General features: G+C 40.6%; 1 protein-coding gene across 1 annotated transcript in view; it reads left to right on the top strand.

Annotated features, from left to right (window-relative positions):
* shank2b (SH3 and multiple ankyrin repeat domains 2b) overlaps window positions 1–26535 on the top strand; it is a 562868-nt gene that overhangs the window by 296495 nt on the left and 239838 nt on the right. The window contains exons 9-10 of the mRNA XM_062036576.1: window positions 8563–8645; window positions 16449–16573. Of these exons, the coding sequence (XP_061892560.1) occupies window positions 8563–8645; window positions 16449–16573 (208 nt within the window). The remainder of the gene's footprint in view (window positions 1–8562; window positions 8646–16448; window positions 16574–26535) is intronic.

Below are 26535 nucleotides of genomic sequence, written 5' to 3'. Positions count from 1 at the left end.
TTGTTGTATTTTGCCTTGTTTTCTGAGGCTATGTGCTTTTCTGGCTATTTCTGCGTTTTTCTTTGTTAAAGGCCTACTGAAATGAATTTTTTTTATTTAAACGGGGATAGCAGATCTATTCTATGTGTCATACTTGATCATTTCGCGATATTGCCATATTTTTGCTGAAAGGATTTAGTATAGAACAACGACGATAAAGATTGCAACTTTTGGTATCTGATAAAAAAAAGGCTTGCACCTACCGGAAGTAGCGTGACGTAGTCAGTTGAACATATACGCAAAGTTCCCTATTGTTTACAATGATGGCCGCATGAAGTGAGAGAGATTCGGACCGAGAAAGCGACAATTTCCCCATTAATTTGAGCGAGGATGAAAGATTTGTGGATGAGTAAAGTGCAAGTGAAGGACTAGTGGGGAGTTGAAGCTATTCAGATAGGGAAGATGCTGTGAGAGCCGGGGGTGACCTGATATTCAGCTGGGAATGACTACAACAGTAAATAAACACAAGACATATATATACTCTATTAGCCACAACACAACCAGGCTTATATTTAATATGCCACAAATTAATCCTGCATAAAAACACCTGCGTGTTTGTTATGCTAGCTCCTAGCTCCTCTGCTAGCTCCTAGCTCCATAGAACACGCCAATACAATTCAAACACCTGATCAACACACACAATTACTCAGCCCAAAAGACCGTTTACCTAACCCAAGGTTCATAAAGCTTATATATTTTTAAAAAGTTACGTACGTGACGCGCACATACGGTCAAGTTATCGAATGTTTAGCAGCCAAGGCTGCATACTCACGGTACCTGATATTCAGCTGGGAATGACTACAACAGTAAATAAACACAAGACATATATATACTCTATTAGCCACAACACAACCAGGCTTATATTTAATATGCCACAAATTAATCCTGCATAATAACACCTGCGTGTTTGTTATGCTAGCTCCTAGCTGCTCTGCTAGCTCCTAGCTCCATAGAACACGCCAATACAATTCAAACACCCGATCAACACACACAATCACTCAGCCCAAAAGACCGTTCACCTAACCCAAGGTTCATAAAGCTTATATATTTTTAAAAAGTTACATACGTGACGCGCACGTACGGTACGGTACGTGTTATGCTAGCTCCTAGCTCCTCTGCTAGCTCCTAGCTCCATAGAACACGCCAATACAATTCAAACACATGATCAACACACACAATCACTCAGCCCAAAAGACCGTTCACCTAACCCAAGGTTCATAAAGCTTATATATTTTAAAAAAGTTACGTACATACGCAAAAAAAAGCCAAAGCTGCATACTCACAGTAGCACGTCTGCGTCTTTGTCATCCAAATCAAAGTAATCCTGGTAAGAGTCTGTGTTGTCCCAGTTCTCTACAGGCGTCTGTGTATCCAAATCAAAAGTCCTCCTGGTTAGAGTCTCTGTTATCCGAGTTCTTCCATCTTGACTGCATCTTTCGGGAATGTAAACAAAGAAGCGCCGGCTGTGTACTGTTGTGGCTGACTACGTTCGAAAAATACGTCCATTTCGCACCGACAACTTTCTTCTTTGCTTGCTCGGCTTCCTTCTCCATAATGCAATGAACATGATTGAAACAGATTCACGAACACAGATGTCCAGAATACTGTGGAATTATGAAATGAAAACAGAGCTTTTTCGTATCGGCTTCAATGTGGAAGGCATACCCGTGTTCGCCGGGCTACGTCACACGCATACGTCATCCTCAGAGGCGTTTCGAACCGGAAGTTTAGCGGCAAATTTAAAATGTCACTTTATAAGTTAACCCGGCCGTATTGGCATGTGTTATAATGTTAAGATTTCATCATTGATATATAAACTATCAGACTGCGTGGTCGGTAGTAGTGGGTTTCAGTAGGCCTTTAAATTTTCATTTATGTACACGTCTGTTCCTTTTAGCTTCCTCCCTTGTTTTAGTAATGCAGTTTTATATTTCCTATTGACGAACCTCATTATTATTACTGGTGCCGATCCATCCTTCTTCTTATAGAGTGGGTGGCAAGCTTCTACATTTGCCATGTCCATAAGTATACCCTTGGACTCCATGAACCTTGCCACTTGCCTCTCTGAGAAGATGTCCAAATTCCCGGGCTCCTCTCCACCATTGGCGGTCACCACCCGAGCATATGAACGAGGCTTTATATTAAACCCGGTCAGAATAACGTAATTTATTCTTGTGTACTATTCTAGCTCGTCCACTCGGTCTGTTAATTGTTCTACTTGTAGGTCTTTTGCATCATTTTCGACGCGTAGAATTTTTCCCTCCTCCACCAGCTGCATAATTGTCTGTTGGTACTGCTTCATAGCTGATATCTCTGCTGTTAAAAATTCGAGTGATCTTCTTATTTCCTCACCTTCATCAGGAGAGAGCACCTTCTTTGGTCCCATGTTGATCCTGGCTGCTGCGGGTGTTTACCGCCTCCGGCCTAGGCTGTACCCGGTCCCGGTGGATGTCGTCTGACGCCCAAGACACAGATCTTCCGATGGGGTATCGTCCGTCCTGACAAGCCTCGCGCTAGCCTCTCTCATCTTTTGGGCCTCGCCGCCGTCACCTGCCGGTCTCGTCACCGCGAGGTGGTACCGCTGCTGCCAGCCGCTAGCCGGGCCTCTCTCTCGCCGCCCTGCGGCCGTCACTCGCCGCCACGAGAAAGCTGCCGGTCTCGCCGCCGCGAGGTGATGGTCCCGCTGCTGCTGGCTGCTAGCCGGGCCTCTCCCTCACTTTCCCGCTGCCGTCACTCGCCGCCGGCGTCACCTGCCGGTCCCGCCGTCGCGAGGTGGTCCCGTTGCTGCTAGCTGGTAGCCGGGCCTCTCCCTCGCCGTCTTCCACAGGGTCCCTTCGCCGCTCCTGCCCGCTAGCCTCTTGCTAGCCTCTTCTCTGTCCTCCTCTCTGTCTTCACTTCAGATAACACGCCATTGCTCCAAACTCAAAGTCTGTTTTGAATCTATAAGATCGTAAATGTGAAATTTCTCCGGAAAGCCACGCTGCTTAGTCCGCCATTTTCTCCTCCCAGTATTGTGGGTGTTTTGGTGATCAGCATATATTCTCATTATTAATGAAGAATCAGATACAAATTGGATTGCCAGCCTTTTTTCTGCTCACTTAACAACCCAATCCATTTTGCACACGTTTAGTAGATCAGTTTTGCATATGCTATCAAGTTTGCACAGGTTTTAGTCCACGCAAACATTCAGTAAATCAGGCCCTTAGAATATTAGACTCTAAGGGGCTGATTTACTCAGGTCCAAACACCATGCGGTAATCAGCGTCTGCAAACAAAAAAATAGTGTTGGGTGTGTTGCGTGTGATCTACTAAGACTGCGTGAGCAATTGAAAAGTGGTGCTGACAGCCTTATTCAAATGAGGATTTTGAGTGTACTAAACAGTGTATCACCACAGAGACACTCATTTACTGCACATTCATGTTATCATGCTCCTACCTATGGAGTTTTGCAATGTTTTCAAACAAGCAGGGGACATCGACCCTTTTCATGGGCATTTTAGAAGCAGTCGTGCAGTGCATCTACATTGACACCACTTTTTTTTTTCTTCTTTTTTTTTTAACGTTGCTTGGAAGGCAACATATGTTGCTCCAAAACCTGTCTGTACCTTTCAGCATTAATGGCGCCTTCACAGATGTGTAAGTTACCCATGTCTTGGGCACTAATACACCCCCATACCATCACAGATGCTGGCTTTTCAACTTTGCGCCTATAACAATCCGGATGGTTCTTTTCCTCTTTGGTCCGGAGGACACGACGTCCACAGTTTCCAAAAACAATTTGAAATGTGGACTCGTCAGACCACAGAACACTTTTCCACTTTGTATCAGTCCATCTTAGATGAGCTCAGGCCCAGTGAAGCCGACGGCGTTTCTGGGTGTTGTTGATAAACGGTTTTCGCCTTGCATAGGAGAGTTTTAACTTGCACTTACAGATGTAGCGACCAACTGTAGTTACTGACAGTGGGTTTTTGAAGTGTTCCTGAGCCCATGTGGTGATATCCTTTACACACTGATGTCGCTCGTTGATGCAGTACAGCCTGAGGGATCGAAGGTCACGGGCTTAGCTGCTTACGTACAGTGATTTCTCCAGATTCTCTGAACCTTTTGATGATATTACGGACCGTAGATGGTGAAATCCCTAAATTCCTTGCAATAGCTGGTTGAGAAAGGTTTTTCTTAAACTGTTCAACAATTTGCTCACGCATTTGTTGACAAAGTGGTGACCCTCGCCCCATCCTTGTTTGTGAATGACTGAGCATTTCACAGAATCTACTTTTATACCCAATCATGGCACCCACCTGTTCCCAATTTGCCTGTTCACCTGTGCATCAAATTCAAAAGTTAATGATTATTTGCAAAAAAAAAAAGTTTATCAGTTTGAACATCAAATATGTTGTCTTTGTAGCATATTCAACTTAATATGGGTTGACAATGATTTACAAATCATTGTATTCCGTTTATATTTACATCTAACACAATTTCCCAACTCATATGGAAACAGGGTTTGTACATAGCTTTGCCTTGATATAGTTGATATGGGGCTTCTAACTGAGCTTATTTTGTAAAAGTACTCCAAGAAATGTTATTTAATTCACTCTTTTTATCTGAGTATAATTTAATTAAAATTTTCTGGATACATTGTTGGCACAATTTTCAAACACTATTCTATTTAGTTTTGTTTAAATAGAAAATTAACCTATTTGTATCAAACCTCTTCTTTAACAATTATTGTTATTTTTTTTATTGTATCTATTAATGTTCCTAGATTGTTACCACAACTAAGTATTTTGGTGTCATCAGCGAATAAAATCACATTTAATGTTTTTGAAACTAAACAAAGATTGTTACATAAGGAACAAAAAAAGGCCCAACACTGACCCCTGTGGAAGCCCTGAGGTCACTGTCAGCAGCTGGGAATCAGTGCCATTAATGTGGACATACTGGGATCGGTTCTTCAGATGAGAGCCAAGAACAGGCCACTCCTCTAATCCCATATCTGTACAATTTTTGGAGTAGCAATTAATGATTCACTGTATCAAAAGCTTTGGTGAGATCTAGGAACACACCATCAGCATATTGTTTATTGTGTATGGCACTTGATATTTTTTCTACAAGGTCCACTAATGCTAAGGTGGTGGTCTTATTGGGTCTAAAACCATACTGCTGTTCACAAAAAATATTTTTATTTTCTATATAATTGAATAGTCTTTTTAGGAATATCTTCTCCAATATCTTCAAAAACTGTAACCGCATGGAAATGGGTCTATAATGAGTGCATTCCTGTTTATCACCAGCCTTGTGAATAGGAATAACTTCTGCAGTCTTCATTCCTTCTGGAAAAACACCTGATTGTAAAGAAAGACTAAAAATGTAAGTGACTGGTTTGACAACACATTCAATAATTACTTTTAATACTGACAGTCAGAATAAAACACATTGCGCGTGCTTAAATCATGTTTGCATCTTTTCCTCCCAGCATTGTGGGCGTTTTGATGATCAGCATATATTTTGCATATTATTGAAAACAGACGCAAAATGGATCAGATGACTTATTCTGCTAACTTAACAGACACAGTTCACTTTGTGCACGTGTAGTAGATCAGCTTTGCCTGTCAAGTTTGCATGTGTTTTACTACACACAAACCTTTAGTAAATCAAGTCCTTAGTACAGTGGTTCTCAAACTTGTTCACCAAGTACAATCTTAGAAAAAACTTGGCTCTGCAAGTACCACCATAATGACAAACATTAAAATACAGTAGCACAGTAAGCCTAAATATTAATAAAAACAAGGCTGGGGTTTTATTTACCAAGTATATATTAATTATTGTGGCCACTGTAACATTACACACAGTGAACAGTAACACTATCTTTAAATACAGGAAAATAAATCATTGTACTTAAATTAATTAATGATTGGGCCACTGAATGGAGCCCGCATACCACTAGTGGTACACGCAGGGACGTGCACATAATTATAGAGGAGCAGGTGCTCAAAGTCAGAAAAGGGCAGGACATTTTTTTTGGTTCTTTACACAATATGGAAATTAATGTAAAATGAAATTTGCTAATAGGAAGCTAACTACTTAGCTGTGTGTCCTTTGTAGGTAAAAGTGATTGCCATTTCTTTTGTGTCAACAAATTATTGTCATAATGAGTTAATTCACATTATCATAGGCTTGGAAGACATGAAAAGCAACTAAACACTGGTTTATTATTAGGCTATTTATTGTTAAAGATAAGCACTTTAATATTGAACATTGAACAGTGCAACATGAACTTTGAAAAAAAAATACAAAAATAAATACCCAAATGGAAAAAACTTCAATGTGAAAATCTGTCCTTCTTCCCTTAACTTGATGAAAACACCATCAAGTTGTAACTTATGGTCTTTCTCACTTAATGCTCAGACTAAACAACTGAAATGCAATACAGGGCCAAAAATATGGACCAGGGGCCAGTAGAGGGCTGTAGGATGGAGGCCACCCACACCCAAATATGCTCCTTAATGTAAATTCAGGGCTTCCATGAAATGCTGTGAAATCATCAATTTTAGCCATGCATTAAGAGGTCTGCTACCCTTAGCTGCTTCCTGGCGCTCCTTCCTTTTCTGTATCCTTTCTTTTTTTGGCATTGTGCTGCAGGCATAATCAACATGAATCAAGTTTAAATACAGATGGTAATATTCCTAACAGATAACCTACATCTTATACCCCCAGAATGCTGAAATTATTATTATTATTATTAATAATAATAATAATAATTATTATTATTATTATCATTATCATTATTATTATTATTGTTATTATTATCATTATTATTATTATTATTATTTTGTTAACCCACACAGTAATAGCAAAGTCACAATAAACGTTATATCTAAACCTCTACTGTGAGAGAAATGTGATCCGCCGTAAACACAGTGCATTTTATTTTAAAAATTAACCCGGTGTTTTATTTTGTATTTTGTACACTACTTCCTGTCCCGCACGATCCGCTCTGCTCTGTGCGGAATTGATGTGCCGTGCTCAATTGATGCGCCGTGCTCCGACGTCCGGCAAAAACAGAAGCTGACACATTGAATAATAGAATAATACAGCGTTTTTCTGCAATATTACCCATATTAGATGCTGAATAAGTGGACGGCGACTAGACCATAACATAACTCACAGGTTCAAGTTGCTCCACTGTCAAGTCTCAGGCTCAGGGGCGCAGTTGGATCTCTCTCCTCTCACTTACTCACTCACTCGCCCTCTCTCTCCCTCTCTTTGGCAGAAGCGGCAGGCTCAAAGAACCCTGTATTACAAGAAAACGTGGAGGTTTTTTTTGTTTTTTTTACATTCCTGACAGGAATTTATTAATGTTGTTTAAAGAAAAAAAAACAAGAAAAAAACACACACACACACAGGCAGAGGGCACTTTTTAAGACGAGGCAAAAAATGGCAGGGGCTCAAGCACCCATAGGGCCCTATGTGTGCACGTGCCTGGGTACACATACCCCAGTTTGACACTCACTGCTGTAGTATATTAGGCCCTGAGTGTGTCCTGAAAGAGGTGAGCGAATTACCTTGTGTGTCACAGTAATGTCAGAGTTTGACTATTCACTAATCCTAATGTAAGTGGGGGTTATTGGCACAGAATGTTTTTTTTACTGGACTGGTGTTTTTTTTTAACTATACATTATTATTTTTATTTATTTATTGCAAAAGTACATTTACAACCAATGGTTTGTGGCCCTCTGAGGTCCCCCAGACCACAGTTTAAGAATCCCTATTCTAAAATTAGATTGCATGTTCAGAGCAGGAGCTGTAAAATGACAGCTGTATTTGACATCAGTTAGCATCTGAATTGAATTAACTTGTAAAACATAAATACGTCAAAAATAACTGTTAACTTAGCTAGCGGAGGATGTATTGCTATTAATTAACCCATTTGGAAGTGAGTTGAAGACTGAAAGTCCAAAAGATCATTCCATCGTGTCAGTACTGTCCATGCACCAACACGACGTTGGAGCTCTATCCACGTCTAGCCCGTCTTCCTCACAACCGATGAGCCTCCGCCTTCCTACTGCGTCGTCTCGAGCCATGAGCCGCTCACTTCAAGTCTGATGCCGCCTCCGAGGAGTGCGCTACAGACAGACGCCGACGGGCGGAGCCTCCGCAGGGCAGCATCAGCGGGGGTAACCGCGGCATCAAGCCTGCTTCTCGCGCGGGAGGCTGCGGTGGTGTCGAGAGCAGCAGCGGCGAGGAAAAGGAGAGGCGGGAGGGAGGCGCCTCGTTCTTTTTTCTTTCTCGTCTTTTGGGTCGTCATTTTTTTTGGGAGATGCTGTCATCGAACTGCCGGGACCGCTGTCTAAGCATTTGATAGACACCAAGCCTGCTGGGGTAGGGTGGGGTGGGGGTTGCCCTGCCCCGGCCGGACTCGCTCTCCGCCAGCATGAACCTCCACTCGGCCAGGGCGTCTGTCGCCATGCTGCGAATGATGGGTTGTGCTAACGGGCGTTCTGCTCGGCATCTTCTTCACAGTGACTGCGTGGTGGATGAGAAGACAGTGGTGCTTCAGAAAAAGGAGAATGAAGGATTCGGCTTCGTTCTGCGCGGGGCAAAAGGTAATACAGACGTTTTTGTTTTGTTTGTTTGTTTGTTTGTTTTTTGACATATTTTCCGCATTCCCCTCAAGTCACCCACACGAGTTCCACATTCACTCAAATGATTGATCTCATTATTTTTGATGGCAGTTCATTTTTAATTGACATCACTCATCTTGTTTAGACTATTGCATGTGTGTGAATACATGTTCCCTACAAAACATGCAAATAAGTGAAGGCCATTTTAAAGCAACTTTATGGCATGGCCTTATTCTTCATGGATGCTGTTAAAGAAAGATCCCCTGCACTCTATATTTTAAATTTTAACGTCTTTCCAAATACTTCACAACACCCACTGTAGTACCTCAAACAAATCTGCTATCCAGTTTTGCATTGGTTTGCACCTTTAAATATTCACCTGATATCATTAAAGGGGAACCACACTATTTGGGTGGAATTACACTTATCATTCACAATCCTTATGAAACAAAATTATTTTTTGCATTTTATTTTGTAATAATTAGCTCATTCTCGGTGGCTATAGCAATGCAGGTAATGGGAGCGATCCATTCTGCATCTAAATCACTCTAAAAATGCATCCAAAAAATGCCAACAATACTTTATTTAGCCTGTATAATAACCAAGCTGTAGCAACATTGTAAGAGCGAACGCTGAAGAACTGTTTTTCTTTAGTAGCAACACATCTCCCTGCTACATGCATAACTCTAAACTAGCTTCTGCATCAGCAGCTGAATGGCTTTTGAGTTTGTAATTCACAACTCATTGCGATAGGACACACATTTGTACTGACTGAAAAGCATGTACAATCATATTATAGTATTAGCCCACATTTCATGTTTTGTTTGTACACAGCTAGCTAGACCATGTATGTGGTTGTAATAACAACCATGATAGGCGGCATTTATCATAATCAATATTATAGCGACTTACTTGATGGACATTTGTCTGTTTGGTCAAGCGGGCCGGGGACGTTTTTTCCAGTTGATTTTGGGTATGCACTCCATATCTGTTGCCATAGATTGGCTCCAAGCTTCACGTTTGCAGTGTCAAGTCACCTCCTGACTTTTTTGGCTTCCGTCTGCTCCAATGTTTCACCCTGTTTGTGCTCTAAGCAGCCTCCATAAATCATCCATGTTCCACCATCCTCCGTAAATTCAGATGAAAAAAGATGAGGTCGTGAATCCTCATTTGTCCAAATATACCCATCTTCGTTGTCTATTTTGAAGTTTGCCATGATTAGAACAAGTAGAAACACACATTTGTTTCTGGAAGTAGGAAGTGCTTTGCTATGGGCACTGAAATAAATGCACCTAGGAAATAAGTTTCAGTAATGTTTAAATGACCAAAATATGGCAAATATTGTATATATATATATATATATATATATATATATATATATATATATATATATATATATATATATATATATATATATATATATATATATATATATATAAAATTATGTTTATATATGTATATACATATGTATGTATGTATGTATGTATGTATATATATGTATATATATGCAGTGTTGGGTTAGTTACTGAAAACCAGTAACTAGTTACAGTTACTAGTTACTTTATTTCAAAAGTAACTCAGTTACTAACTCAGTTACTTACACCAAAAAGTAATGCGTTACTGTGAAAAGTAACTATTTAGTTACTTATTTTTTTCCCCCTTTTTTTTTTAAGGCTCCCATTAATGCCCTTTTAGCCTTCATTTCAGTACTGTTATTGCACTGGAGAATAATACAATGTGTTGATCAAGTTGACATGCATTTGCATCACTGAACTCTGCTAAGCAATGTGCTCTACATACAACACACAAACTCTGCTAAGCAATGTGGTCTACATACAACACACAAAGACAAAGATAGGGTTCAAAGGGCCAATTTATTTCAGGCCAGAACAAATTGACAAAACTATTTTAAATAGCTGCAACATAATGGCACTTTAACTCTAATTAGATAGGATCTTTGATCCTAGACACAACTTACATTTAACTAAAATGTTCTTTTCTTTGTGCTCGACAAAAGAAAAGTAGTGAGAATGTTAAGACACTCGACTTCTGGCTTCACCATGATGTCATGTTAGTTGTTATGAGAGTAGCGCATGTGTGTGTGTGTGGCCCTTTAAAGGCCTACTGAAACCCACTACTACCGACCACACAGTCTGATAGTTTATATATCAATGATGAAATCTTAACATTGCAACACATGCCAACACGGCCGGGTTAACTTATAAGGTGCAATTTTAAATTTCCCACTACACTTCCGGTTGAAAACGTCTAGATATGATGACGTATGCACGTGAACTCAACAATTGATACGGAAGTATTGGTACCCCATTGAATACAATAAAAACAAGCTCTGTTTTCATTTAAAATTTCCACAGTATTCTGGACATCTGTGTTGGTGAATCTTTTGCAATTTGTTTAATGAACAATGGAGACTGCAAAGAAGAAAGTTGTAGGTGGTATCAGTGTATTAGCGGCGGACTACAGCAACACAGCCAGGAGGACAGAGATGGATAGCAGACGCGCTAGCCGCCGAACTCACTTTAACTTCCTCCGTCTCACCGACCACATCTGTGATCGGGTGAAGTCCTTCGTTGCACCGTCGATCGCTGGAACGCAGGTGAGCACGGGTGTTGATGAGTAGATGAGGGCTGGCTGGCGTAGGTGGATAGCTAATGTTTTTAGCATAGCTCTGTGAGGTCCGGTTGCTAAGTTAGCTTCAATGGCGTCATTAGCAACAGCATTGTTAACCTTCGCCAGGCTGGAAAGCATTAACCGTGTATTTACATGTCCATGGTTTAATAGTATTGTTGATCTTCTGTCTATCCTTCCAGTCAGGGATTTATTTATTTTGTTTCTATATGCAGTTAAGCACGATGCTATCACGTTAGCTCCGTAGCTAAAGTGTTTCGTCGATGTATTGTCGTGGAGATAAAAGTCACTGTGAATGTCCATTTCGCGTTCTCGACTCTCATTTTCAAGAGGATTGATTGATTGATTGAGACTTTTATTAGTAGGTTGCACAGTGAAGTACATATTCCGTACAATTGACCACTAAATGGTAACACCCGAATAAGTTTTTCAACTTGTTTAAGTCGGGGTCCACTTAAATGTATTCATGATACAGATATATACTATCAGATATATACTATCATCATAATACAGTCATCACACAAGATAATCACATTGAATTATTTACATTATTTACAATCAGGGGTGTGGGGGGGGGGGTGGTTTGTTAAATCCGATTGCTCTGAGCTTATCCAACAGTATAGCGTGGTTAACGGTGTCAAAGGCCTTCTGGAGGTCCAGCATGACCATGCCGCAGTATTTGCCCGCGTCCACCTCATGTTTGATGTGGTCGGTCAGATAGAGAAGGCATGTGTCAGTGGAGTGGTTAGTTCTGAAGCCGGATTGGAATTTGTACAAGAGTTTATTAGTGGCAAGGTAACTATCGACCTGTTCATAAACTATTTTCTCCATTACTTTCGAAATGGAACTGAGAATAGAAACAGGTCGGTAGTTGCCAGGTTCCAATTTGCTTCCTTTTTTAAAGAGGAGAGTTACTCTTGCTATCTTAAAATCTTTTGGTACTTGGCCTTGTGTAATTGATAGGTTTATTATGTGTGTGATGATCGGGGCAATGAGGGAGGCAGAGTCTGGAGGGAATATTATCAAGGCCGGTGGCCTAGTTTGGGTGGAGCGCGCTCAATTTTTTAAACACCTCATCAGCTGTGACCATTTCTAATTTGAAATCATCGTTGGATACTCCTAGCTTTCTGTAGAAGGCTTCAAAATGTGTTCTACACCAAAGTGACCAGAGTGGTGGGACAGCTTGTTGACAAGAGTTGCGGCTATGCTGGTGAAAAAGGTGTTAAGTCTGCTAGCTACCTCCATTTTGTCTGTAATGAGGGAGTCACCCTCCTTGATGCTGATGTTGGTGAGTCTGGTTTTAAGTTTCTGGCTGCAACTAGGAAGCTGGTTGTTGAGAATTTATAGAGCTCACGTGGCTTATTTGTGTTTTCCTCTATTTTGTTGTTAGTGTAATTTTTTTTAAGGATTTAGTCAGGTTGGTTGACTTATTTCTTAATTTATTGCATTGCTTTTTGAGAGTTGAAAGGAGTGATTTGAGGTTGATATTATTGGGTTGTTTATCTACTTCTGTTTTACATTTTTGGTATTCGGAGTATTTTCTGTCTCTGTCTTTTATGGCAGCTAATAGGTCCGGATTCATCCATGGTTCCGAGCGGGCATTGATCCTGACTGTTTTCACGGGAGCCATGTCATTTAGTATCTTTAGGAACGCCGTTTTGAAGCGATCCCAAGCAACATCGACCAGGTTGCTCGCGAGCACAGGGTACCAGTCCCACTCATCTCATTTTAAATTGAAATTGATATAGTATCCGAGGTGGTTTAAAATACAAATCTGTGATCCACAATAGAAAAAGGAGAGAGTGTGGAATCCAATGAGCCAGCTTGTACCTAAGTTACGGTCAGAGCGAAAAAAGATATGTCTTGCACTGCATTCTAGTCCTTCACTCTAACGTTCCTCATCCACGAATATTTCATCCTCGCTCAAATTAATGGGGTAATCTTCGCTTTCTCGGTCCGAATCGCTCTAGCTGCATTGAAAACAATAGGAAAATGTGAGGAGCCTTTCAACTGACTACGTCACGCCACTTCCGGGAGGGGCAAGGCTTTTTTTTATCAGATACCAAAAGTTGCGATCTTTATCGTCGTTGTTCTCTACTAAATCCTTTCAGCAAAAATATGGCAATATTGCGAAATGATCAAGTGTGACACATAGAATGGATCGGCTATCCCCGTTTAAATAAAAAAAATTCATTTCAGTAGGCTTTTAAGATATGACAGCATGTGAGGTGAGTGACGTCAGTGAGTGAGTGGGCGAGAGAAGTGAGGGACCAGCTACAGTTAGTGCGTGCAGGTGCTCTAGCTTGGTGGATGGCTGCATCCAATAAAGTCACAAAGTTGCAACAAACCGCCGGCCTCGTCATTCACCCTCAGCTGTAAAGACCCACTTCCGGGTAAAGTGAAGGTTGTTAGCCCCGAAGTACATAGGCCCTGGAGGAACGTCTCCCTGCGCCCCTCAACTACGCCCCCACCCACACAAAGCATGCCTCTTCTTTTCCACCGCAGCGCTGCAATAAAACACACTCAGATCTTCTGTTTCTAGCCGATACTACATAAAAAATAACGTAAAACAACGCAGTAACGCATCATGTAGTAACGGTAACTGAGTTACTGAATATAAAAAATAGCGCGTTAGATTACTAGTTACCGCCGAAACTAACGGCGTTACAGTAGCGCGTTACTTTGTAACGCGTTAGTCCCAACACGGTATATATGTATATATATGTATATTATATATATATATATATATATATATATATATATATATATATATATATATATATATATATATATATATATATATATATATATATATATATATATATATATATATATATATATATGTATATTATACATATATACATATATATATAAATATATATATGTATATATATATATATATATATATATATATATATATATATATATATATATATATATATATATATATATATATATATATATGTATATATATATATATATATATATATATATATATATATATATATATATATATATATATATATATATATATATATATATATATATATATATATAACTTCAGCCTAAACTTTCGGCATGTAAAATTGTAAATTTATGAATGTAAAACTGTTTGTTTATTTTGTTGACCACTGACCAAAGAAACGATAAACTAAACGATATATATATATATATATATATATATATATATATATATATATATATATATATATATATATATATATATATATATATATATATATATATATATATATATATATATATATATATATATATATATATATATATATAAAATAAATATACATATGTTCTTGTCTCTCATAAGGACTGTGAATGATTCCAAAAAAGTGCAATTCCCCACTAAGCATTTCGCCTCTTTTCTATTGCTGTGATGTGAGTGGCCTCACAAGGCCAAGATTGGCTCTAAAAAATAAATACTTTTGACTGCTGCATCAGTTTCTATGACAATTCTCACTCATTCACATTGCATTTCACCACGATACCAAGCGGTGGGCCAATTCCATGGTTACCGTCAAGAGATTAATTTACTGTTCATGTAGCCATTTTTAAGACACAGAAAGAACGGGTTGGAAAAGGCAGTGATGGAGGGAGAGAAAAAAAACGGATTTGGCTTGAAAAACAAGTGGAATGTTCTAGTTATTGTGACACACACTGCTATCACCCTGAGGAACTGACCCAACCAAGCTTATCGGGCAACGGGTTGAGCACACACGCACACACACACACACACACACACACACACACACACACACACGCACACACACACACGCACGCACACACAAACACTCACACAACATTCCCTGATGCTGGAGCTGTCACATAGGCCTACATCCCCTTTTGCTCTGTGCTATTTTGCAGTTGTTTGCTTTCTGCCTGTCTTCCACACTTGTTTCAGCTCTGTCCATTTTCTGTGTCAGCCTCACAGACAGACACCTAAAAAAACCTACTAATTCCAATAATGTAAGGCGTGTACATGCTCATAGGTTGTCTGTCTTCTAGTCGAAGAATGAGTTATGGGAAGTGTCACATGTCACAATTGCAGCCACAATATTTTGTACCCTCACTGAGAGAGCAAGTAAAGGATGCTGAAACCATGTGTGGGGAAAAGACACAATATAAACTTAGATAAAGCTCAAACAATAATACAAGTAAAGAGGGCATATTGATTTATAAATAGCAAACACTAATTACAACAGCTAAGTTCCTGCATAAGTCATTTTGCCAGAGTAAAGGAGACAATATGTTTAAACACTTCCCCAGTGACTTTGTTTTTTATAAATTCTATATCCATCAAAGTCATTCAAGGCTGTGTTTTAATTTGGAAACTTTTTTTAATTCCCCTGTTAAATGAATTTGGATTAAACATGATGCAGTTAGACAATTTTGTTCAAAATAACAGTTGTATAACTAAAATAAATAGCATGCACATGGGGTACACAAGCACAATCTAATGAAAGCTACTACAAGTGTATCAACAATTATCCTTTTACATTTATAATTAATGTATGCTCATGCAGTGTTGATGCACATACTGTACTTTACATTACCAGAGCGGTGTGAACAATATATTTATATTTTTTGCAGTGATGTGAAACTTCAAAGCGTTATACAGACAGCTGTGTCTAATATGTTGACTCTTAAGCAGCTAATAGCTTATTACAATTTCAGAAACAGCTCACAGTTTATTACAGTGCAGTTCTCTGGAGTATCTCCAACTAATAAGAAGACGGCGTGGCGCAGTTGGGAGAGTGGCTGTGCCAGCAACCTGAGGGTTCCTGGTTCAATCCCCACCTTCTACCACCGTCCGTTGTGTCCATGAGCAAGACACTTCAACCTTGCTCCGGATGGGTCCTGGTTAGCGCCATGCATGGCAGCTCCCGCCATCAGTGTGTGAATGTGTGTGTGAATGGGTGAATGTGGAAATAGTGTCAAAGCGCTTTGAGTTCCTTAAAAAGGTAGAAAAGTACTATACAAGTATAACCCATTTACCATTTACCATTTAGATTATTTAACACAATGACACAATTTTGCCATTACAAATGTTACTGGTTTTCAATTTAAACTGTTTTATTATTTGCATGTAACATTTCCCTTTTTCTTCCTGTTGCTACAAAGCGGATACGCCCATTGAGGAGTTTACTCCCACCCCGGCCTTCCCGGCTCTGCAGTATCTGGAGTCAGTGGATGAGGGAGGCGTGGCTTGGCAGGCGGGGCTAAGGACAGGGGACTTTCTCATCGAGGTAAGAGTTGCTGCCTTTTTATGGCTCGGTTGTCCTGTAGCTTCAGCTGCTTTGCAATTAAATACGTTGTATTCAAAAAACATTTTGTTGTAGTCTAATGAAAAATTTGGTGTCTTCTTGAAATGTGTATCTTTAGTAATATAACATGTTATTCCGACAATAGTTGAGAAAGTTGCAACCTACTGTGTTTTCATGTGGGTGAGTTTTCTTAAAGCCTTTTAGACCTTGTTGAAAAAACCTTGCTTAGCTTGCTTGAAGTGAGTGCAAATGCTAACTGCTGCTTCTTTTGGCTGGGATAGCGTTTCATCAACTTAAAAAGTCTCTTTAGAGCAGACCTGGGCAAATTAAGGCCCGGGGGGTGGCCCGTTAAGCTTTTCAATCTGGCCCGCCGGACATTCCCAAATAATTTTTTTAGATCTTCAAGATGGAAATTGTAGCTGCCATTATGATGTGCAATGATGTTTTCAAATTACCGTGAGTCTTGAACTATACAAAGTATTTCAATGGTTGGAATCTGCGCTTTTCCATGATGTACTAGTTACTATGGTAATCTAATTAGTTACTATGGTAATCTAATTAGTTACTATGGTAATGTAAGTCACGGCAGCTAAGACGAGGCACCAAGCAGTGTGGGTGGGGAGCGTTTCCACAGAGTGTTTCCAGAGCGGTCAACCTGAAATGTGGGTGTCAGGGACAGACGTGGAAGGAGATTTTTATAACAACGTTCTAAAGCTTAGTTAAATATCAGATATATCAGATAGTAAGTGGTTTTTTTTACCCTTCATATTCATATTTCGCTGTGTTTGTTGCATTTTTGTTGCGTTTCGCTTGATTGTAAAATATGTGGATGGAGAGGGGGTGTGACGTTCATATATTGTAAATATTCAGTGATTTATCGTTCATAGTAAAAATATTGTAAATCCCACATTCTTTATTTTCATGTACATTCTGGGTGTCTCATTCAGTAAAAAAACTGAAATTTCCATTCTGTTTTTTAAGACGGTGTCTCATAACTTTTTTAGCATTCAATCAGACATTATTTTGAGTTTTTGTATTAGTGTTCCTAAAAATCAGATATACCGGCCCCCAGACACATTTTTTTCTCAAAATTTGGCCCCCGAGTTAAAATAATTGCCCAGGCCTGCTTTAGAGCATACCAAAAGATAGTCATCAAATGAATTACTATTTAAACTTGTCAGCTTTATTTTGTGATATTGAGGCTGGTGCGCATGTGCTAGCTTTACATGGAAGAATCAACTTGCAACAACATACAGTACTAGCCTTGTGCCAATGTTAAAGGGGTCATATTATGTTAAGAACAACTTTTCTTACCTGTCGGCACCTGTTTCTGTGTATTTTGGATCCCTACTGCTCCCTAAAATGTTTATCCATACGATGGAGGTGTGGCAGAAATATTAAGAACTTTCAGTTTTGGTTGATTTTGGCGACTAAAGTGGTAGTGTTTTGCCAGAAGAAGACCAAGTTTCCCATCAGGACTCGCCCATATAGGGTCAAACTGACATGATGTCCGCTGTTGTATTGGCACAAATATTACGTCTCTAATGGCTATGCTGATATTAAATAGCAGACACTACCAAGAACTTATCTTGGATTGTGCTGCAAACATGACACTACTACCAAAATTGTATCGGGGCGGTTGCAGGTCCGAAGCAAAGAAAGATGGGCGGTAGAGTTTTTTTGATGTAAGTAGTGTGGAACTGTCACGCTGGTAGTTATTTATTGATACCACGCACATTTCCGATAACTAACGTTAACATTATCATTTTGATTTGAGCATCAAAAGTCACTTACTAGTTTAGCAGGAACAGAACCAAGGCAGCATTAGTCTGAAATCCCTCGTCTTTGAACTCACGCCAGCGAGTGAAAGCCAGGCCAATGTTGATCCCGACTGTCCTTTTATTTGAGTAAGCTCCTGTGGAAGTCTGTTACTTCCCTTTCAGGGTTCGACGGACCAATGTGACCACAATACCTCGGAACGTGGGTTTCAACAGGAGAGTTTTTATTTATTTTTGTTCTCGTCGCCTTCAGCCCTTCTTCCTTTGCTTTTCAGCCGTCCGGTCCCTTCTGACCCGCTCCTTGTTGCTTTTCAGCACCTCGGTCTCTCTCCTGCTCCCACTATCTCCCCCTCTCATGGTCTCCGGCGCTGCTAATAAAGGAACAGGTGATTAGATAACTCGCTCCAGCTGAGATATCCACTCACCCGTCAGCTGCTTCCTGGCCGGCCCCCGCGCACACCCCGCCCGCAGGGAACGCGTGGACCACGCCCCTCTCCACAGCTCCGTTAAAAAATGTTTGTCTACTCAGACAAAACGTTGTTTCTTTGGTTGTTTTGGAGCTTCTGCCATGATACCAGTAGTTGCACATAGGTGTTCGCATCGACCTCTGTCTTTTTAAGAAATGGTAAAGGGGGAGTGTCGTATGCTGTAAAGCAGTGGTCCCCAACCACCGGGCCATGGCCCGGTGCCGGTCAGTGGATCGATTGGTACCAGGCCGCACAAGAAATAAAAAAATAAAAAAATTATATATATATATATATATATATATATATATATATATATATATATATATATATATATATATATATATATATATATATATATATATATATATATATATATATTTATTTTTTTAATTAAATTAACATAAAAAATACAAGATACACTTACAATTAGTGCACCAACCCAAAAAAAACCTCCCTCCCCTCATTCACACAAAAGGGTTGTTTCTTTCTGTTATTAATATTTCTGGTTCCTACATTATATAGATAGATCAATACAGTCTGCAGGGATACAGTCACACATGATTGTTTTTTTTATGACAAAAAAAAAACATAACCCCCCCCCCAAAAAAAAAAAAAAAAAAAGGTTGGGGACCACTGCTGTAAAGCAAGTCAGCACATTTGTAGTTTTTTGTGTGGCAGGGTTCCTGCCCCCCTTCTCAAAGTCGCTAAATGCCAGTGAGAGCCATACAGACCCCCTCAGGCCATGACAACTAGTTGTAAGTCCATGTATTATCCCAAAAGTAATGAAAATATTTTATGAAGGTTGAAAACTTACTTAGTGCTGCTTTAACAGAACACATTTGTCTCTTTCCAAACAAGCCGTTTGAAATTTGAGACGATTGGGCTATATTTTGCCATATTTGCAGATATCTCAATACTTGGTAGAGGTTAACCTGGAGAGTATGCCATTTTTAATCAGTTGTAGTTCAAAATTGTAGTAAATAAGTTCCTTCTTTTTATCTATCTTCTTGTTGTGGGGCAGACTGGCTCGTACATGCACATGCAAGCTAGAATCTTCCGCTTTTGCAATTTTTAATAACTAGTAGCATATAGTTCTAAGTTCTATCTGTCAGTAGACCTTATATGGAAGCGCTAAACTACAACATGGCTGATGGGGTGGAGAGGCAGTCGAATGGGATTTGGCCTGGAGGGAGGGCTTCAGCATGTAAATAAGACCTACCACAAAATGGCACACTGAAGAAACAGTCACTGAGGATTTCCACTGGATACAAAACTGCTGCGGAACGGCGTCAGTCCTATCCACAGTCCGGCAATGCCCACCGCCATTATGTTGCCGCTACGTCTTGCTCAGAAATAGCGCAGGCTTTTACGAGATCTTGCGAATCCATGCGTAATCACGTGATTAGGGATATTGTAATTTAAGGAACCACAAACAGTGTATCCTGTCCTTCCAGAGGAGCAGAAGCGGATAAACATGGTCCTGCCAACAATAAGAGGTGCTGATAGTTAAGACCGACAACAGTTTTGCCTTAATAAACAACTTAATTTTTTGTAGCAAGCAACAATACAACAGTAACATAATTTCTGATGAGCGTGTCTCAACAACCATTCCCCTGCTTTCCCGGTCCCCGTGTCAGCTGGTATTTGACACAGGCCCCCATATCCATAGCTGCCTGGTACAAACGTTTGTATTTGCCTATATATTATTCTTTAATTTTGGACCTCTAGAATCAGCATGTCCTCATCCATTTGTGTCAATGAGGTGAAATTACGTCTGAAAAGATGACTTCACGTCTGTCACCGACAATTAGGATGTTTCAAAGTGTAAAATACGATTATGATGAGATTTATTTCTGTGCAATAAAAACAGGATCTCCGAGTACGTCACTCACCCCAACCCATTTCTCACACGCAGCTAAAATAGCTGTGGTTATGTCAACAGCAGTCTCCTTGTCGTCAAGCTTCCCGCATAAGGGCCAGAACAAATGTGTGTGCCTCATGAGGATACAACCTGTCTGTGGGCTCAATCTTCTTTAAGGTTGGAAAAATAAATACATACTTGTTTCACTCATTAAAATAAATGTACAACCTTTAGACGTAAAATTGTTCATATGTGTGAATATGAGTGTGAATAGTTGTTTGTTTGTGTGCCCTACGATTGATTGGTGACCAGTTCAGACGGGGCAGCGTGGCTCGTGCGGTAGAGCAGCCGTGCCAACAAATTGAGGGTTTGTGGTTCATCCCCAGTTTCCGCCCATCCTAGTCACATTTGTTGTGTTTTTGAGCAAGAATATTACTTCATCCTTGTTCCCGATGTGTCGTAGTTAGTGCCTTGCATGGCAGCTCTTGAATCGTGTGTGAATGAATGAATGTGAAAATAACATCAAAGTGCTTTGAGTACCTTGAAGGTAGAAAAGCGCTATACAAGTATAACCCATTTACCATTTACTTTAGCTATCCGCAACCCTAATGACACTTAGCAATATAGAAATGGATTGATTGATCATATTTATTAAATGTTTTTTTTCTGGATTTTTTGGTTGATATTCTGTCTCTTTCGTAAAATAAACCAATCATACAATTCTGGACCATGTATGTATTCGTAAAAGGTAAACTAGACCTGGGCGATACATTGATTTTATCTATGAATTAGAGTCTTTTGTTTGCAGAGGATTTTAAAAAAAAATCAATAATTAAATTTTTCTCCTCTTGCATTGCCCCAGGAACTTCTGTTGCTTTCGACCTCCCCCTTTTTACTTAGCGGAGATTCACACACCTTGCAAAACATGGCTGATGTTACCATGAACCAGAGCGATAAGGATTTTCCAAAGGAAAGAATAGTGTTGTCAGTTGTTTACATTTAAGCCAACAAGCGTGGGACAAGTGATGCACAAAGTTTGTTTTAAAAACGGCAACAAACTCATTCCAGCGTATGAAACAGAAGCACTTAGCTGAGTTTGGGCAATGCAACTCTTCACGAGGCGAACAAGACTGTAATATGTGGCTGGACACTTAATTCGATTCGATTATGGCTTCTCATGGTCATAAAAATATAATATATATATATATCGGAATGTGCATGCACAATCCGGAGCGGATTGTGGAATCTGTTGTTAAATGCAGAATATCCCATAAATTGACATAGATGTGTGTGAAATGCTGTCATTGTGAGAAGAAAGAACAGTCAATCGCTCTAAACAACGTTACTTCGCACTGCTGGGAGCCTTTGTCTTTTTAAAAGCCGCCAGCATCTTAAATTTTGAAGATCGCTGTCCACATCGCGGACGTGCTGCTGCCGATCCAAACAACCCTGTGCTTATTGCTTATGTCATTGTTACCGGTCTCAGAGGCGTGTGAGTTCAGTAGACAAAAGGTTGTGTTCATAGTCTAACCCCTGGAAAACACAGGCAATGTTTAAGAAGAGTGAAGACACGAACAATCCTTGAAGCTTCCCAAGTTTCCTCTGAGGGGAGGGGGAGGAAATACCCACACCTAAAAAGGGACCTACGGGCAACTACTTCACTACACATTAGTTCCGCTCTTCATTTCTGTCTTTACACTAACATGGATGGAAAATGGCTATAACCTCTGTCAATAAAAAGTGATTGACAAAAAAACATATATATTCCACATTGTGAAGGCATCACACACTTCCCGACAAACAAAAGTGGCTCCTGACACTTAAGAATAACAGAATCATAAAATCATCTTGCACAAGCTAATATATTTTTTTTTTTTTCCATTGGAACAATTAATTTTTATCAACTCAAATATCACAACATTCATGAATTGTTTCCAACAGATGTGTACAACTGTGAGTGTTTTAAATGTCAATAACATGTAGCAGAGTGTGTGGCAGGTAAGTACATATATGGGTTTATAATCGGATGGTGGAATGGATAGGGATAAGCTGGAATGTGTTGCATTTGAGTGTACTGTGTTGGATATGTTTCAACTGCGCTAATGGTAGGGTGTAACTGATAGGTGGGTTGGCCAAGAGAGGGGTACGTGAACACATAGCCTGATCTTCGCTCTCGAGTTGATTGTCTCAGTGGTCAAAGGCTGTCTCGTATTACATTTACTTCTTGGTCCTGATTAACATCTAGCACATTCGAAGGCATGGGTTCTAGCCCTTGGTCAGGTCCACTCACATGCAATATCTCTTGTCTCTCAACAGAGTTTCTTATGTCACTGTCACGGTCAGGATGAGATTCTTGTCCTGGCTCAGCTGCCCTTGTAAGCTCTGGCTGATCTGGGGTCTCCCGTGTTATAAGGTGGTTGTGGAATTCGCTCTTTCTGTTCTGGTGTACTGTAGGGACCCGGAGCCAATATCGACAAGGATTTTGATCCTCATCACTGTCATCATCTGAACCACTGTCTGACCTTTGTGCCTGTTCAATGTTCTGTGTGTGTGTTTGGCTTCTTTTAAGTTTCTTCTGCGATTGGGCTGTTTTATCAGGTAAGCTTTGAGGGGTCTCAACTGGCAAGTCATTAACTTGTAATAACAAGTTTCTGTGTAGTGTGCGGGTGTAGCAGCCTCCAGATTCTGGGATCACTTTGTAGACAGGGTTGTCCCCTACTTGTTCTTTTACCACATACATTTTCTGTTCCCAGTAAGGTCTCAGTTTACCAGGTCCGCCTCTTTGACTCAGATTGCGGACAAGGACTCTGTCTCCGACTTGAAGAGTCACTCCTCGGCATCTCTTATCATAATGTTCCTTTCCTTTTGCGCTTGATTGTTGGCTGTTTGAATTAGCAATCCGGTATGCCTCACTCATCTTTCTAGCCCATTTCTCAACATATCCTTCTGGACTGTCAACTCCTTCATCATTCATGAGCCCAAAGAGAAGGTCAACTGGGAGACAGGGGTGTCTGCCATACAATAAGTAATAGGGTGAAAAGCCTGTAGCCTCATGTTTTGTGCAGTTGTATGCATGCATGACATGGGGTAAATGGTCCTTCCACCGTTCCTTCTCCTTTTCTCCAAGGGTCCTTAACATTTGCAACAGTGTACGGTTTAGCCTTTCAGCTGGGTTGGACTGTGGGTGGTAGGGGGAAGTCCTTGAGTGCCCAATACCAAACAGTTGAACAGTTTATTTTTGAATTCCCGGCCTTGATCGTGGTGGAGTTTGGTGGGGTACCCAAACCTAGGGATGAAGTCATTGAACAGTCATTGGCTGCTGTCTTGCCAGCTTTGTTACGGGTGGGATAGGCCTGTGAAATGGTCTATAACAACCAAAATGTACTCAAACCCTCCACGGCTAGCTTCTAAATGCAGAAAGTCAATACACACGAGCTCCAAAGGTGAGTTTGATGTAATGTTACTCATGGGTGCTCTTTCGTGCAATGTGGGTTTTTTCTGCTTGATACAGGGGCACTTTTTAGCTACATACTCTTCAATATCCCTTTTCATGAAAGGCCAGTAGAACCTGGCTCTTGCTAAGTTTAGCACCTTTTCGACACCTATATGGCCCATGCGGTTGTGAAGGTGGACAAGAACTGTCTGCTTATAGGTGGCGGGAATTACTAGTTGTCTTCTTTCTTTAGTCTTCCTATAAAGAAGGTCATCCTCTATAACTAGTCTATTCCATTCTCGTAACAGTTTTCTGATGTGTATGTCAGTTTTAAGTTTGTCCACCTGTGTGAGTGACATGTCTTTCTCTTTAAGTTCCATAACTTTTCCAACTGCTGCATCTTTCCTTTGTTCTCTGACCAACTCGTCATGACTTATCTGTGGCAGAGGTTCCGTTTGGGGTTGGTCCTCAGATATAATGTTAAGAGCTGCCACCCAGGCTACATCCCCTTGTTGGCCTCGCCGACCTCCTTCCCATATTGCACCTACCGCTTCTTGAGATAGTTCTTCGGAACACTCATCTATTAAGGATCCAATATCCAAGGGGCAGCGAGACAAAGTGTCTGCATCGATGTTACTTCTGCCGGGTCTATATTTTATATCAAAATTGAAATCCGCGAGCTGACCCACCCAACGGTAACCCACAGCATTGAGTTTGGCAGTGCTAAGCACATATGTCAAGGGATTGTTGTCTGTGTAGACCGTGAGGTGGGGTGTGTAAAACAGATAATCCCTGAATTTATCAAATACTGCCCACTTCAGGGCTAAAAACTCAAGTTTCCCACTATGTAGATGGTAATTCTGCTCTGCTGGTGTCAATGTACGTGAACCATATCCAATAATCCTCATCTTTCCATTTTGCTTCTGATAGAGAACTGCTCCTAAGCCTTTCTGGGAAGCATCTGTGTGGAGAATAAAAGGGCTGTCAAAATCGGGGTAGGCCAGTACTGGGGGTTTGGTGAGCATGTCAATTAGGCTTTCCAGGACTCTTTGGTGATCCTCACACCAGTTCACTGGCGTTCGAGATGACTGCTGGGCACTCTTGTTCTTTCCACGTGGCGCATAAGGCTGTTGGTTGTTGATCCTCACCTGGAGCAGGTCATACAAAGGATTTGCTATTCTTGAGAAATTCTGCACATATGTCCGATAGTAATTTAAAAATCCCATTAACTGACTGACATCTCCAACTGTCTGTGGTGTCTTTTGTGCCAGTGCCTGGACAGCTTCTAGGTCTTTGGGGTCAACTCTCACACCTTCAGCTGAAACTAGTCGACCAACATACCGGACCTCTTTGCGAAATAACTCACACTTCTCAGGTTTTAACTTCACTCCATGTCGTTGTAAAGCTTGGAGGACTTTGCGCAGCACCTCCAAGTGCTCGTCAAATGATTTGGCATAACACAGCACATCGTCGAGGTAGGGGATGCAGCATTCGCCTCGGAGGGCGCTGAGCATCTCCTCCATGCTCCTTTGGAATGCAGCTGGGGCATTTGATAGTCCAAATGGGATCCTGACCCATTCGTACAGACCCCAAGGAGTTGTGAATGCCGTCAGATATCTTGACCCCTCGGCAATAAAGCCCTGATGGTAAGCTTTTCCTTGATCGAGAATTGAGAACCAGTTGTAACCTCCCAGGGAGTCAGTGAGGTCCTGGATCCTGGGCAAGGGGTGTCTGTCAGGTACAGTTTTATTATTCAGAAGCCTATAGTCTATACATAGCTGTAAGGTGCAATCTTTTTTTCTTACACATATGACTGGGGCTGCATAAGGAGACCGGGACTTAACAATCCATCCCTTCACTAAAAGCTCTTGAAGGTACTCTTTTACTTCTTTGTAAAGGGGTTTTGGGATTGATGCATAGGACTTTTGAACTGGAATGTCATCTTTGACTATGACCTCCATTTGAAGGGACGGCATGCAACCGATGTCATCACTAGTACGGGAAAATGCACCTGACTCCTCACAAAGTACTTTGTTCACTAGTTCTTGTTGTTCGGCACTCAGGTGGTTGAGATCGACAGGGGGCAACCAATGCTCAACAGGGTTGTTTGAAGAGACTGCCCTTACCTCAGTTGCACTATATTTTGCATTTGTCTGTGCAGTCTGCCGGGTGTCTGGTGTATCTGTCTCTAAAATTTTGTCAATGTGCTGTATAGTCCCCATGGCAGTTCTCTTTGGTAAAATAATGTCATGTTTTCAATGGTTGGCAACAGATATTTTTATGTAAGGTCGTTGACTGTTGTAGATCTCTAAAACACCCTCTCCTACACTGAACTGTCTTAAAGCTGTGTTTTCCTCCATGGGTTCATACAGGACTAGTGGGTCTGAGGTGTTGAAGTTTTGCGG

The sequence above is a fragment of the Entelurus aequoreus genome, linkage group LG02 (genome assembly GCF_033978785.1).
Source record: "Entelurus aequoreus isolate RoL-2023_Sb linkage group LG02, RoL_Eaeq_v1.1, whole genome shotgun sequence".
Lineage (NCBI taxonomy): Eukaryota > Metazoa > Chordata > Actinopteri > Syngnathiformes > Syngnathidae > Entelurus > Entelurus aequoreus.
Note: the sequence above shows the minus strand (reverse complement) of the source record. Positions and strands in the feature narration are given on the sequence as shown.